Raw genomic sequence first — 14,922 nt, forward strand, 5'->3', positions numbered from 1 at the left:
GGGCAATAACTTAGACTGCACCAATGGAAATGACAGCATTGTTCTCATCACCGGCCCCTTTATGCCGACATGTCTGAGGCTGTCCAGGTTAAAAGCTTAGTGGAGAACTCACAGATGCTTGTGTTTCTTTAAAGGATGTACTTTTATCCTTTATCTCAATGTGAAGTACTGAGGGATGCTTCTTCTGACACACATTGCAATCCAAGCGACTCCTGCAGGCTTTACTTATGTGGCCAGGCTTTAGGCAACCAAAACAAATTCCTTTTTCTATTATGAAACATATCTTGTCCTGATGCATCTTCATCCTAAAGAGTGAGCATTTCTCCATCGACTGACTTGTCTGTTTGCAAAATAAACAGCATTTGATGTTACATGAGTAGAAGAGGATTTGATCTCATTGTCATCATAGCTTCTATCTCCTTCATTCACTGCAGTGATGCTGGTGGCAAACGTGCTTCTTTCCTTCCTTTGATTTGCATAATCTGTATTTGGTAGGGGTGTGAATCTTTGCCTTCAGACGATTCGATTCGATTAACGATTCAGTAGTTGGCGATTCGATTCAAGGACAATTATTATTTTTTGGAACGATTCGATTCGATTCTGTAAACCACGATTCGATTCAGTAACTCTGAACCAAAATTCTATATCCGTGAAATAAACATGCAATAATGTGACACCCCTTGTCAATTTTACCATTATTCTTTGCGAAGCCAAAATGCTTCCACACTTTGGATTTCAAGTTTGCTGGTGCCATTAACAATCTCGCTGCCGCTCTCTGCCATGTTTGAAATGCACCAGTGGAGGGTGAGGGAGAAAAAAAACTCTCGTGGGATTTCCTTGCAAGCTGACTAGCTGATGACAGAGTTGCGGATTACCGAGCTGCACTTCACAAAATAAACGTGTAAACTAAGTCTTAAAACATTAATCATAATCGATTCATACGATTTAAAGCATTTATATCGATTATTGGTGAAGCTTGACTTGTTTCTCCAAAAAGGACACAAGGTCAGTGAACACAACTCGTCCTCTTTTCTCCTGCAGATCACAAGTAACCGTCCTCCACCTTTCCCTTAGCTTATAGGGCCGTTTCAATTTAATCTTTCTGAGGTTGGATGGCATATCCAACTCCTTCATGTACACAATTTGCTGTGTTAAATTGGCACAACCTCAAAGACCAGAGACAACTATTGCAGCGCCTACACGTGCTCTGTTTTAATGGGTGGCCAGTTGTGAATTTTATCCATATAATCTGAAGCAATTTTATGTCCATTTCCAAAATGCTCAGTAAGAAGGGATTTAGCCGTTTGATAGCACCGAGCAGGGGGTAGATGATGACAGCTGTTAGATTTCATCTTATTTCTAAACTGTTCGTATAGACTCTGCGTTGTGTATTTTCCGTCGTAGTAGTAATTCTTGAAGTCGAAATCAAAGCAACTTGACAGGTTGGATCAGAGGGTTGAAAAGATGGTTTACTCCAGGATGTAATACAGCGAGATACAGACTTAGGTTGAATAATCTATAGTGGACGCGGTTAAGGAGCAGTTTTGAGACGTGTTCCTTGGCTGTCGAACCCTCTTCTCACCGAACCAAAGGGTTGGGGCGAGTATTATACACAGAGAAAACATGAATAACACGTAAACAGAAGCACTCTCAGCCTTGATAAGGCATATGGCCCTGGCTATGTCCCAGAGGACCAGGTTGGTTCATCCTTGTTGAGACATAACAAATGGCAGAATGTTGGAAATAACACCTTGTATCAGTGTGAGAGGCACTGACCTGGGGGTAGATGCCAGGGGGTAGATGATGACAGCTCTTCACCAGGCCTCTGGGCTGACCCCTGGTGTACTGTTCCAAAAAATGCAGGCGGTCACTCCAATTATCTGTTTTTCCTTCTATGCCAACTTCAAAAGCTCTAATGAAGGATTGAAACTGCAGCGGATCACCATCAAACACATGAATATTTAGATTTTATACATAGATTTTGCTGAACCAGCAATGTTGTGATGTCATTCTGACGCTGCATGATGGTCACAATCTCATTTTGGGTGTTATGGTTGCTTCCTAGATTGAGATAGGATTCACGTCCACACTGTTGAGCATCATGAACCATTTGTGTGCCTCGTGTTGGAATATCTGTTGCAGGTCTGAAGTCAATTTGTGTCACAGCCATTTGTTTAGGCCTGACATCCAGGTTCACCAAGACTTTTACCTTTGTTTGCATTTTTTGGGACAAAAAATGTGCATGTGGACTCAGTTGGCTTGTTATTTGAGCTTGGTTCCTTTCAAAGTAAGAGTTCATTCCATTGGATGCTTTAGAACCACACTTTCAGTTCACCTCCAGCACATGAGGTTTTGCATTGGCTACTGCCAGTTCGGTTTCCAGAACAAACGTTTCCTTTTCTTTTCTTAGTTCCTCTCCTTTGGCTTCCAGGGAATGTTTCCTTGTTAATGCATTCATCCACTCTGTTGGTGCTGCCTTATCAGCTTCAACTTTTATTCTTGCAGAGGAAGTGGAAGATGAGGCTTTGGATACATGAGAATTGGTTATGTAATGAGATCCCTTAGGACATGAAATGTTTGAAACACTGTTCTCTGGGCTAATTACATCAGAAGCAACACTTTGGATTTCTGGAGGTTCGTGAACATTTTCTTTTGTTTGCACATATGGGTGACCGGCATCAGGTAACCAGTTCTTGGCTTCCTCTGTAAAATCACAAAACGTTTTATTTTTTGCATGAAAATATTTATTTTGTCTTTCAACTTCCCTCTCGGGCAGGTTTAAATTAAAAAAAGATTCATGTGTTTCATTTGCTTCCTCATAGCATTGAATGAACTGACCCAGCTGATATTGCACTACATTCACATCGTGAGTGGATTTCATCAAGACACACATTTGTTCCATGTACTTTTTTGCTGAGAGACCTCTCAGCAAAATTTTTTGGCTAATTTCGATGTGGAATACTAAGCCTTTGGCTGTAAGCTTCACGTTCCTGTTTTGTTTTTTTATCACAGTGTCGGACATTTCCATGTTGTCTCAAATTAAATTGGCGCACCTTTTATTTTCCTTTTGCACCATTTTCTTTGCATCAGTGCTTTTATGAATGAATGCTCTATGAATGAGCTTATCTGGTGACGTAGTGGGCGTCACCATGCGCATCCTACTGGCTAGTAAACTTTTCGACTTATTTACACATCAACTTGCTTACGTGGTACACTCAAAACCAGACCACTATTTCAAGTTGTAATTTTGAAAGAGTTTATATGTAAAACCGGTGATCATTAATTGATATTTTTGAGTACTTATTTATCGCTAATTGTTATGGTCTAATTGTGGGGACCGGGAGTAAATATTTGTTGTGAGACAAAGCGTTAGTACTGGGAAACGGAAGGGCGGAACCAAAGTGTGTTGCAGTCCGGAATTCTATGGTTGAGGGGCACTTCCGGTTCCTCGCCAGACGGATTTCGGAAAAATTAAAACAAAGCTTCGTTGCTTCATTCCTGTACTGACATCTACCTGCTTTTCAGGTTTGTACCCTGTGAAAATCACACATATTACTATCTTCATGAATCGGAACATATTATAAACAGGTTGATAAACTTTGGGTACAGTTTTAAGTCTGTAATGTCGAGTTATGAACTTTTGAAAAGTCCTTTGTTTGTTTCGCGCCAAACGGCTTTTGTGTAAAATGGCAGTTGGTCGTTTGCAGAGAATATTATTGTGGCAGCACACACATCGTAGAGCATCATCAAGTTTACTTTGGTCCTGAACACCTGACATAAATGTTTTAGAATATATTTCATGTGATTAAAGGCACCCAGTGCAACTTTATGTAAACATTCAATGAAAAATAAACATTCAATTTCTAGTCTTTTTTACACGTAGTAAGTTTCAATAACTCCATACCATTACATATCGACATTCAAGGAGCAAAGATGAGACGTCGTTGTGTGGTGAGAACTGATACAAAATCGTAAACAACAACAATCGCCGGTGGGGAGAAGCCATTTTTCCATTGACTGGAAGCCTGCTTTATTTATTGTAGGTTACAAAAAAATAAAGAAAATGGCGGCATTGTTGTTGTTATCGATTTTGTATCAGTTCTCACCACACAACGACGTCTCATCTTTGCTGCTTAAATGTTGGTATGTAATGGTATGGAGTTATTGAAACTTACTACGTGTAAAAAAGACTAGAAATTGAATGTTTATTTTTAAGCCTCGAAAGTTGCACTGGGTGCCTTTAAGAGGTTGATGACGTTATGATAGGATATCTTATAGAGTATAAGAAAAGTGTTTATATGATGTGTTATAGCTATATGCTTAGCCTGTCAGTTAGGCAGACCTATCAACCATTGTAGTTCAGGCAGTGGTTTAATGTAAATTCCCTAAGTGTTGTCTATTGTCGTAAATGGGAGAACAGTCTTTTAAATGACAAGTGTTATTGTGGTGTAAAGCCAAAGTATATTTAGGTTTGACATTTTATTTATTATATAGGAACAATTGTTCCTATATAATTTCACAACAGTGTGAAACAATAACTCGAGCACTCCAATAGTGTTACCGTTTTCCACTACGGCTTTGAGAGGGAATCTTTTCACATACCGATCCGCTGTTTTTGAGCGATGTTCGCCGGCCAGCATCTCCAGGTTGCGAGGTGTCTTTTCCGCATCACAGGGTGAGCGATCCAAACAATTTAACTGCCCAATGTCCACTTTGAGGGGGCTTTCGTCGGGGGGTAATACTTTAGGTAGGTTTTTATACTTCATGTAGTGGTGATTTGTCCTCAATAAAACAATAACTTGAAAATCAAGAAATCAAACAAAGCAACGTAATCAAAATAGCCACTGAGGCACCAGGGGGACGAATCTTACGCAGTGCAGGGAAAAGAGTCAACTGTCCAGTCGTGAAATTGGGTTTCTGAAGGTTTATTTTCCGATGTTCCAAGCAAACAAAACAAATGTGCAACAGTGGGAACTGGACACCTCATCTCCTTTGTCTTTCTCGTACAGCTGGTAAAAAACCATGACCCTTCCCAGTGCCTTTGTGGGCACCGGATCGACTCGGGGGCCAAGATGCGCAATTATGACGCACTTCCTGTAAACGCTGTCTGTTAAATGTGCATCCGCGTTTCATTCATTCCCATGTTATTCCGCTCTTTAGGTTAGTGTTAACGATTTCCTTTTGATTTCTAATGTATGAATAATAATCTAATGTACAAGGATTGATCAGATATTATTTGTGGCTTGAGATTGATGGCTAACGTGAGCTAATAAACGTTAGCGGGGGGGCTTTCATCAATATAGGATTAGCTTTGTAGGTGATAATTACATGTGAAAATAAAAATATATGCATTCATCAGTGCTTTTAGACGTGTTTCCAATGGTTTTGTTTGTGCGAAAGAACGGGCTGTGTTCAATTAAATTAAAACCAAAACGGATTGAGCACCATTTATAAACAACCCTTCCGGGTTTTGTCCGTTGGCTCGTGTCGATACGTCAAGTGTCGATACGTCATCCGTAAGCGCAAGACCCCGAGTTGATCTGGCTGCCGAGTCGATCTGGTACCCACAGCTGTCTTATCTATGCCCGCCTACCTCTATATATAGGCTAGCAATAATAATAATAAAAAAAAAAAAGCATAAACAAACTCAAATAAACTTTAATTTATAATACAAGCGAGAAAATAAGCATAAAATAATCATTATTTTATAATAACCAAACAAACCAAATAAATATTTTACAATTAAATCTTACGACTGCATAGCTCCAAAAATACCCATAATCATCAAAAATTAAACACATCAGAATCCAGACAAATAATCAATGCTGCCAGCTAACCTCAATCGAACGACTTTATCGGACGTGTACATCGCACAGCCACATCGAGAGACTGCCGCAAATTTTGGGAGTATAGGAGACTAAAAAGCTGGTTTTGTACATGAATGTTTTGTGCAAGAAATGTCGCGTTACAACAAGGGTAAAGTTTCCTACCTCTTTTAAAAGTTTTCGTTAATCAAAGCAGGAGAAGTACACAAATCGGTCGCACCTGATATAAATAGTCCTGGTGTTCCCCGTGGCCTCCTCTCAGTCAGAGCGGAGGAGGCCAAACATAAGCCCTTATGGGCCAAAGAAGCACTGAAACCCCTGATCCCCAAGGTTCACCCCACAGGGCTGGCTTTCGTAGAGGTGCTAGAAATGGAAATAGGAGCGTCCTCGGAGTTCCCCCATTGAGTCCCTTCCTTTGAGACGAGGATTCAAACTCTGCAGGCGGTCTTTAGGAGAGCAGGCAACGCCAGTTTCAAAAGGAAGTTAGCCTGGCCCGTTAGCTCCCCCGGGGAGTGGCCGGTTGCATCTGAACGCAGTGTGCTGTTCTGTTCTGGAGCACTTTGTATTGGAGCCAACGGTTTGCAATAAGGGATACACTACGGTGTCGCATGCCTTCTACAAGCTGATGGCTTATAACGACACACACCTCAAACCCACCATTATACTAATCCATGAAACAGTGTGATATTCTGCATCCCCTGTTCCTGTATTAATATTGCTGTCTTTTAAGTGTTAAGCATCCTTTATATATATGTATATATGTCTCTAATGTAAAGAAAGACCTGGGTTATTTTTTAACCAAATTCTTATTAACATAAATTTACCAATACATATACATATTTATTTGTAAGTATTGTGAACAATTCATCAGCACCAATACTGTTTAACAGAAATGTTAGGTCAATCAAACAAAGTCATTGGAATTATATTAACGTAATAAAATGTATATCCTCTGAATTTATGTGATGTGTAAGTTTACGTCATCGTTCCCAGCAAGGCGAGGCCATTCTGAAGATCTTCACGACATTTCTTCTGTTGTAACCACAAAGTTCCTGTTGGGAACACAGTCCACATGTTACGGAATAATTTCGATTTGCCAACCAAACCTCTCATCTAACACATGTGTATAGTGAAATGTTTCTCACTTGATGATGGCGGGCAGGCGAGGGTCTTTATATAATCCATTATGCAGATACCCCAGAGAGCCTTCAAACGTTACCATCCTGACTCGTTTGTCACCCTGGACACTTAGCGCTGCCTGATACATCTGGAACAGAAACCCAGCACTCACACACAACAATGCCAACAATAATATTACCGCTATTATAACAGTTGTTATACACTGGCTCTTCTGACCTGTTCAGCGTTACGAAGCGTAGTTAAATGATCATCCTCTGAATGAAGGAACAGAAGCGGGCTTCTCATCTTCTTTACACTGCAACATTATGAGAGCAAGCCATTTGTTGTTACTGGCAGTCATGAACAATCAGCTTGAAGTCATAATGAGTAGCATTTCAACAAGCTCAATGCTTTATGACCTGGACATATCTGTAGTCAATGCTGAAAGTGACATATTCTACAAATACAAAATGCTGTCCAGCCCGTACAATCCATAGCCCCTCACCCACGCCAACTCAGCCAGCCAAGCTGAGCTGTTCGTTCCAGGCAGCTGCACGGCCAGCTACATTGTACTGAATTTTTTAATTCTGGAGTCTCCCGCCGAACCAGTAGGAAGGTCGCAATGCTACACATTGCGACTCTTAAGTTTTTAAGATTCATATTTTTTGGATGGGTCACCAATCAAAGCAATCAAAACATACTTCTCGTCATTAGGGAAGATCCCATCGGCCATTTCGTCTCTCAATGTGAGCCTTTTTATCGTACGTGAATACTGTGAATTTTAGAAAAGATGAGGTGAGATATGCAGTGAAATTGGTCTGACATGAAAATCCATTACAGGAATAGGCAGAGCAAGGAGAGTTAAAAAATATTACCCTGTCGAAGGGATTTTGAGGCCAATACATCAGTACATTTTTAAATGCACCTTCAAGGATCACACCGTCAACTAGCACACCTTTAAAAGACATAGATGAAGAATGTGTCAGTGTGATCTTCCAAAGATGAACTAAGTTGTTTAGTGCAAATCAAATCATACCTTGCTCCATTAATCTGACAGCTGTGTTTGTAGCCACTCTGCAAGGGGAGAGGAAATGTAATCACTTTTCAATTAATACCCGACAATGAATCGTATCATTAATATTGTTATGAGATGTCTTGGAAAAATTGACCTTGGAATCATTCAAATTATTCCCGTCATTAAAAGGGGTTATGTCAGTTCAACCTTGATTGCATTTCCTGCTTCCCTAGCCAGGTTTGGAGTTTAATTGTAATTGTAAGTATAGTTTATTTCTTCAGATATGTGAAATGTAGGTTGGTATATCTAGTCGCAGAAAATATGTATTCATATAAAAAATGACCTTATTTTATGGATTACAATTTAACACATCTGCTCCTGCAAGTTTCAAATCTGCGATTCCCTAAAAATATTTTTGCCACAAATTTCCCTCTAAACTGCAAATATTAATATTCTCAGAAATCCAGATGTGGTTGGCTAGTTCACAGACCTGAACAGTAGGTGGAGCTGTATATCGGGGAAAAATCTCTATATGCAAAAAAATAGCAGCTTTACATTGCTAATTTGAATAAGGGGTCTTTGTTTCCAAACCATCTTGACTGGAATCCCTGTTTAAGGTGCAGTGTGTAGAATTGAGTGGGATCCAGCAGTTAGGTTGCAGATTGCTACCAACTGAATGCCCCCACTCACCCCTCCCTTTCCAACGTTGCAGGAGAATCTAATGCCGCGTTTCCACTGCAGGGTGCGGAACGGATCGGATCGCAAAGGGGCGGTAGGGAGGGGGCAGTATAGCCCAGCTCAGTTCCGAGGTCGCGTTTCCACTGCCGACAGTACCCTTGGTGGTAGGCCGGATGTCAATCGCCGCGGCAGCTACGTAAACATCGTAAACAACGTCTTACTCCGCAAGAATGCAGACGAACGTCTCCACCTCCTTGTTCGCCCAAGCAAGCTTTTTACGCGACATGTTAATTGTAAAGAATAATACCTTGAGGCTACTGTTTGTTTGTTTTTATCCCCGCGTCACCCGGAAGTGACGATTCTGTCGACCAATCAACGGAGGCGGGGTGTAGCTAGAATTCCAGGGTACCCTTTCAGGCGTCTGGTCTCGTTTTGGGTACCGCAACGGAGGAGTCCCTAGAATGGGGTCGGAACGGGTACGGCAAAGTCCGGGTCACGCCCACTTTTGGCGGTGGAAACGCGATCCGACCCGCACCTTTGCGATCCGATCCGTTCCGCACCCTGCAGTGGAAATGCGCCATAATGCCGCGTTTCCACTGCAGGGTGCGGAACGGATCGGATCGCAAAGGGGCGGTAGGGAGGGGGCAGTATAGCCCAGCTCAGTTCCGAGGTCGCGTTTCCACCGCCGACAGTACCCTTGGTGGTAGGCCGGATGTCAATCGCCGCGGCAGCTACGTAAACATCGTAAACAACGTCTTCCTCCGCAAGAATGCAGACGAACGTCTCCACCTCCTTGTTCGCCCAAGCAAGCTTTTTACGCGACATGTTAATTGTAAAGAATAATACCTTGAGGCTACTGTTTGTTTGTTTTTATCCCCGCGTCACCCGGAAGTGACGATTCTGTCGACCAATCAACGGAGGGGGGGTGTAGCTAGAATTCCAGGGTACCCTTTCAGGCGTCTGGTCTCGTTTTGGGTACCGCAACGGAGGAGTCCCTAGACTGGGGTCGGAACGGGTACTCAAAGTCCGGGTCACGCCCACTTTTGGCGGTGGAAACGCGATCCGACCCGCACCTTTGCGATCCGATCCGTTCCGCACCCTGCAGTGGAAATGCGCCATAAGGTCGCCCGTGCTGACCTGAATGTGTAAAGGGCTCTTTATGGTTCCATGTTCACGCAACGCAACGTCCTTGCGGACCCTCCTTGCGGACCCTCCTTGCGGACCCTCCTTGCGTCCACCGCAAGGGCCGGACGTATTTTTCTAGACTTGCGTCATTTTTTACGTAAGCTTTTACGCGAGCCGCGCAGCCTGCAAGGCTGTGATTGGTCTGCTGGTCTGGTTACTACTTCCTGTCTGGACATGATGTCGTTTTAACAACACATTATGTCGTTTTAAAATGTAGAGAGATATGCACATTTATACAACCCCAATGATCAACAACTTCATCACCCCTGTTCCTCTGTCTGTTGCCATCATTCACTGTGTATGGGGAGAACACGATCTGGCACATCAACAAACCAACGACTCCCACAGACAAAGACGTCATTCTCGAGGTCGTCTTCAACGAAAAACTTTACTCCACATATTACTCCACCTACTGTTCTGGCGGTAAATTGCTTGGCAACACGCCCAACACGCGCAACCTAAAAGGGAGCATGAATTGCTTTGAGTAAATTTTGCGCAACAACGTAACACCAACGCTGAAGCATGCAGCCGCCTTGAGCGCATGTGGCGTGTGCGTGATTGTGTTTGTTTGCGTCAGTGAGAGGGCACTTATACGGTAATTGTGCTTATACTTGCAGCTATAATACTCTTCGGATACTTATATTAAAATGCCTGAAGCTCACTCACGGCAGCATTGGACGTTGAAATACAAATGTATTTATTCTCAAATAATTGTAATTATTATCAGTCTACATCACTCCCCGATACGCGCATGTCATGCAGAAAGAGACGAGAGCAACAAGAGCCGCAATCATGTCTTGTTGTGCGGTTGGTTGCAAAAAACGTTTTAATAAGACTAACGAACGCAGAAGTTTTACAGGATAGGCCTACCATCGATTCGCACCCCATTTAAGGCAAACAGGAGACCCCTTTGGTTGCAAGCTATCAGAAGAAGCAATTGGAACGAGCAGATGATTAAAGGCTAGGCTTACTACCGCCAATAAATAAAACGGTATAAAAAATAAAAACTCCAAATACCAACCAACAAGTTCACAAATCTTAGAAAACAGTTACAATAATCCGTGACATTAATTCTGGTAACCAGGTCTAATTCTTTCTTACCCGCTTCCAAGAGAGTGTCCCCAGATGAGCACCCGGCTGCCTCCGCTGTTCTCTTTGGCCCAACGGTGCAGCCAGACAGCGTCCTTGGTAAGGTCTTCCTCCGTGGGGTTTCCAGTCGAGTCACCGAACCCTGACAGAATACCAAAAGATGGTGCTTACACTCATCAGGGAATTGACTTAGCTATGGCTTAACTTAAAGGGGACCTATTATGCTTTTTCGACTTTTATGACCTATAAACGTTGTTATAATGATTGATAGTCATGTTTAACCATACACAAAAAACTATGTAGATTTTCGGGAAACTCTACCTCTCATCTGGGCGCTTTCAGCCTTCTCTGTCAACGCTCCGTTTCGTCCTTCTCCGCCCCCTCGCCCCCCTCCTGCCAACCCAACTCCGTTGTGATTGGTTACCTTCCTTGAAGTGCGCGCGGGCAGATTTGACCAGGCATATGGGGGCGCGGCAGGAGTGCCTCTGCGTAGATGATTTCCCGAAAATGTGAACAAGTGAATCGCAAACGTTGCCCAGCCACCCCAGACTGTCAGCAGGGAATACGTCGAAATGCATGTACGTCATTATTTGACACTTTAGTATGGTTAAACATTGACTATCAATCATTATAACAACGTTTATAGGTCATAAAAGTCGAAAAAGCATAATAGGTCTCGTTTAACATATCAAACCTGTACATCTTTCGCCTGTACTATGCCACTGTTATCGACGGGCATGGAAAAAAAGGCCTGACGCAATTGGACAGACCTACAACCAATCAAATCTAAGAAACGTGTGAGCCATCAGTAGCAGCCATCTTGGTTGTTTCTAAAAATGACCCAACAGTGCATCCCATAGGGTGCTTGTACAGCCAATAAAGCGGCCCCATATTAGATAAACTGTTGTGATTGGTCCGACCAAGGCCAGGTCTGCTGGATATCTGTCTGATCTCCATGACCTGAATCAATGGAGAACAGCAATTGATTCAGAGAACTGGGCAAATGGATAGTTGGCTTTAATTCTAGACACATACGATTTAATGTCTGCACGTGAAAAATATAATTAACATATCATTGAGTTTACAGGCCTATGAGACAAGGACCAACCTCTGTAATCCATTGACAACACATGGCAACCAATGGAACTCAATACCTGTTGAGACAAAATAATGTTTAATGAATTCCTTTCACATTTTCCATAGCTATAAAATCCTATTTTATGATTTCACGGCGGTTACTCACGTTGATCACTCCAATGCGATGCTTGGCTGCCCTGTTTGAACACCAAACACATTTCAGTGAGAACCGACTGCTAACAACTAGTTTGGAGTACTTACGAATTATATTGCTGTTACAATATAAATAAACCTTGTACCTTGTCTGTGTTCTACCATGTAGATAAATGATAACTGGACTTCCATCTTTCAGAGATCTGTGGTACCATGCAGAGTCCTTCCCTTGAGCTTCTTTCCACTTATCATCCGGGACAGTGTGCCTTGAGGAACAACCGTAGTAATAATACAACAATAGAGCTCGCATTAGTCAGCACTTCCTTGAAATGTTGGGTTGCAAACACACCATATGCCGAGGGAGATTCCTTCTTCAGGTTCAAGGTACATGTTGATGGTGTGATTTAGTCCCAGTTCAGCCGGATGACTGAGATCAAACACAAATGGTGCTCTGACTGCAAATAGATAGGTAAAAGTTAGCCTGTATAAATAAGTCAACAAAGGATTAATGGAGATACGTTTACAGGTTGCATGGGTGGATTTTCAGTGAGTTAACTTACTTCGGTGATAATATACACGCTGCCTTATTATTTCAGGAAGCTCCTCCAAGATAGGCATCATAATAAAAATAGCACAAAGTGCAAATGCGCCACTTTTTACCCAAAACCAGAATTTTGATCTGCAGGGAGAGACCGAAGGGTATGTGAAAGAGCGTCTGAGGGAACATGGTTGTTTATTACCAGGGGGAAAACCAGTGGGCATCGATATTACATAAGCTCATCAGCCATTTTTAAGGCCATAGGCCTACTTTATCTTTGTTAGATTGAATAAGCTGCAGTAATACAATAATGGTTATGATTTGAATGATTAGTAAAACTTACGCCAGCCCCTTCTTTTCCTGGCAAACGGTTGTTTTTGTCTGCATGCGAAAGGATGAGGACACATTCTCGCCATCAGAATGTTCAGTAGGCCTAACTCTTTTCCTCATTGTACTTAGTAATTACTAAGTAAGTAGAGTTAGTATGTGCAGGGAATATGAAATGACTGCTGCCTCAACTCCAACGCGTACCTGGAGAGTGTCTCTTACCAGTGGGGGGAATACAATATAGCGAAAATCCACCTCCCTCATATGTTGGGGGAGGAGCCAAGTAGGTGGAGACTGGAGAGAGGACCATGCATGAGAAGGGTCCATCTGCAGGCATGGGCGTTTTCATGACACAAGAACGCCCTTTAGGCGTTCTTGTGTCATGAAAACGTTTCATCGACCAATCACATCAAAACTAGTGCCCACTAACAGACCAAAGCCATGGTACTGTTTTCGTTGTGGTGAAGATGGCCACATTGCCCCCACCTGCGACAATGAGCCAGATCTGGCGCTGTTAGCTGAAAAGAAGATCCAGCTAAGAGAGAAACAGTCATTGTGGGACGATCAGAATGGTTCATCCTCTCCCCAGCGTTTAAACTGAAGTCAGCCCTCATTGTGGGACAAATGAGCGCTGAAGACAGTGAAACCTGTCCCAACTCCAAACGCAAAGGAAAGGAGAAGTTTCCAAGTACAAGACCCAGCAATGTGAACCTACCAAAGGGACTTGTCTGAGCTAAATACACAGCTTGTGTGATCATCGAAGAACAAACTTGTAACTGCCATCTCGACACAGGGTCCCAAGTGACCACAGTCTCACAATCGTTCTATGAAGACAACCTTCCCAACTTGGAGATCCATCCTTTGAACGAGCTGTTAGAAGTTGAGGCTGCAAATGGTCAAACTGTGCCATATTCAGGATTCATAGAGGTAGACATCACCTTTCCCAAAAAAAAATTCGGCTCTAAGATTACTGTGCCGACACTAGCATTAGTTGTCCCGGATACAGGCTCTAGTGCTCAGTCCACACTCCCGATTGGGACTAACACGCTAGATTTAGTGTACGAGAATTGCTCCAGAGCAAACACAGACCTCCAAGCTCTCTCCTACGGTTGCAGAGTTGTTCTCAAAGTAATGCAACGGAGAAATGAGCAAAAAGAAAACAGCAGCTTAGGGCTACTGCGGCTACCAGGAAAAGACCCCACAGTTATCCCTGCTGGTGACAGCTGTATAATAGAAGCCATAGCTCATGTTAATAGCCAAGCTTCAGACCGATGGGTTTTAGTTGATTCCCCAACATTGTCTCCCTTACCTGGAGGCATGTTAGTCACTAGTTGTTTACTTAGTCTGCCTGACAATCCATCCAAGAAGCTGCCTGTGGTAATGTGTAATGAGAGCAAACACGACATAATCCTTCCAGCAAAGAGTGTCATAGCTGAAGTACATGCGCTGCAGGAAGTTGTGCAGAATAAACACAGAACATCCAATACTGCACAACAAGGTAGTTCCCCAAAGTCCGCCGAGGATGTAAAGCTGAACTTAAACTTCGATGGCTCACCACTTCCAGCTGAGGGAGGGAAAGAATAGAAGGAAAGCTACGTGCTATGCCAGAAGTGTTCGCTCTACAGGACTCAGACTTTGGTCGAACAGATAAAGTGAAGCACCAGATCAAATTGAGCAATGAGACTCCATTCAAACACAGATCACGACCCATTCGTCCACAAGACATCGATGCAGTACGGAGACACCTGCAAGAGCTGAGTGAGGCAGGAGTAATTCGTGAGTCAGAGTCACCGTTCTCCTCACCTATAGTGGTGGTCAAAAAAAAGAATGGAGATGTGAGACTCTGCATCGATTACTGCAAATTAAATCTGCAGACCATAAAGGATGCTTATGCCTTGCCTAACCTAGAGGAGACC

The 14,922-nt window shown here is 42.8% G+C and overlaps 2 protein-coding genes across 3 annotated transcripts in view; both read right to left on the minus strand.

The window, feature by feature from the left end:
- mocos (molybdenum cofactor sulfurase) overlaps nucleotides 1–14,922 on the minus strand; it is a 36,137-nt gene that overhangs the window by 4,981 nt on the left and 16,234 nt on the right. The gene's annotated exons all lie outside the window — the stretch shown is intronic.
- Nucleotides 6,694–13,222, minus strand: LOC132473249 (lysophosphatidylserine lipase ABHD12-like). Of its 2 annotated transcripts, XM_060073286.1 has the most exons (13): nucleotides 13,023–13,222; nucleotides 12,702–12,820; nucleotides 12,491–12,596; nucleotides 12,288–12,407; nucleotides 12,155–12,185; nucleotides 12,020–12,065; nucleotides 10,924–11,053; nucleotides 7,981–8,018; nucleotides 7,820–7,899; nucleotides 7,646–7,716; nucleotides 7,182–7,260; nucleotides 6,971–7,092; nucleotides 6,694–6,877 (listed from the first exon to the last, which is right to left on the minus strand). In XM_060073286.1, the coding sequence occupies exons 1-13, from the start codon at nucleotides 13,127–13,129 to the stop codon at nucleotides 6,844–6,846; spliced, it is 1,083 nt and encodes a 360-aa protein (XP_059929269.1). In that variant the 5' UTR covers nucleotides 13,130–13,222; the 3' UTR covers nucleotides 6,694–6,843. The 2 variants fall into 2 exon arrangements, with proteins under 2 accessions (XP_059929269.1, XP_059929270.1); XM_060073287.1 differs by lacking the exons at nucleotides 7,646–7,716; nucleotides 7,820–7,899; nucleotides 7,981–8,018 and having other exon boundaries at nucleotides 6,700–6,877; nucleotides 13,023–13,220.

Source organism: Gadus macrocephalus, chromosome 15, assembly GCF_031168955.1.
Source record: "Gadus macrocephalus chromosome 15, ASM3116895v1".
NCBI classification, from domain to species: Eukaryota; Metazoa; Chordata; class Actinopteri; order Gadiformes; family Gadidae; genus Gadus; species Gadus macrocephalus.

What these genes read in the sequence shown, in the direction of transcription:
- LOC132473249 (XM_060073286.1), bottom strand. Translation starts at nt 13,129, where the DNA reads ATGAGGAAAAGAGTTAGGCCTACTGAACATTCTGATGGCGAGAATGTG. An exon ending in GGAATCTCCCTCGGCATATG is followed by an intron (nt 12,408 to 12,490) that starts GTGTGTTTGCAA and finishes TTGTTCCTCAAG; the next exon opens with GCACACTGTCCCGGATGATA. An exon ending in ATCGCATTGGAGTGATCAAC is followed by an intron (nt 12,066 to 12,154) that starts GTGAGTAACCGC and finishes TTGTCTCAACAG; the next exon opens with GTATTGAGTTCCATTGGTTG.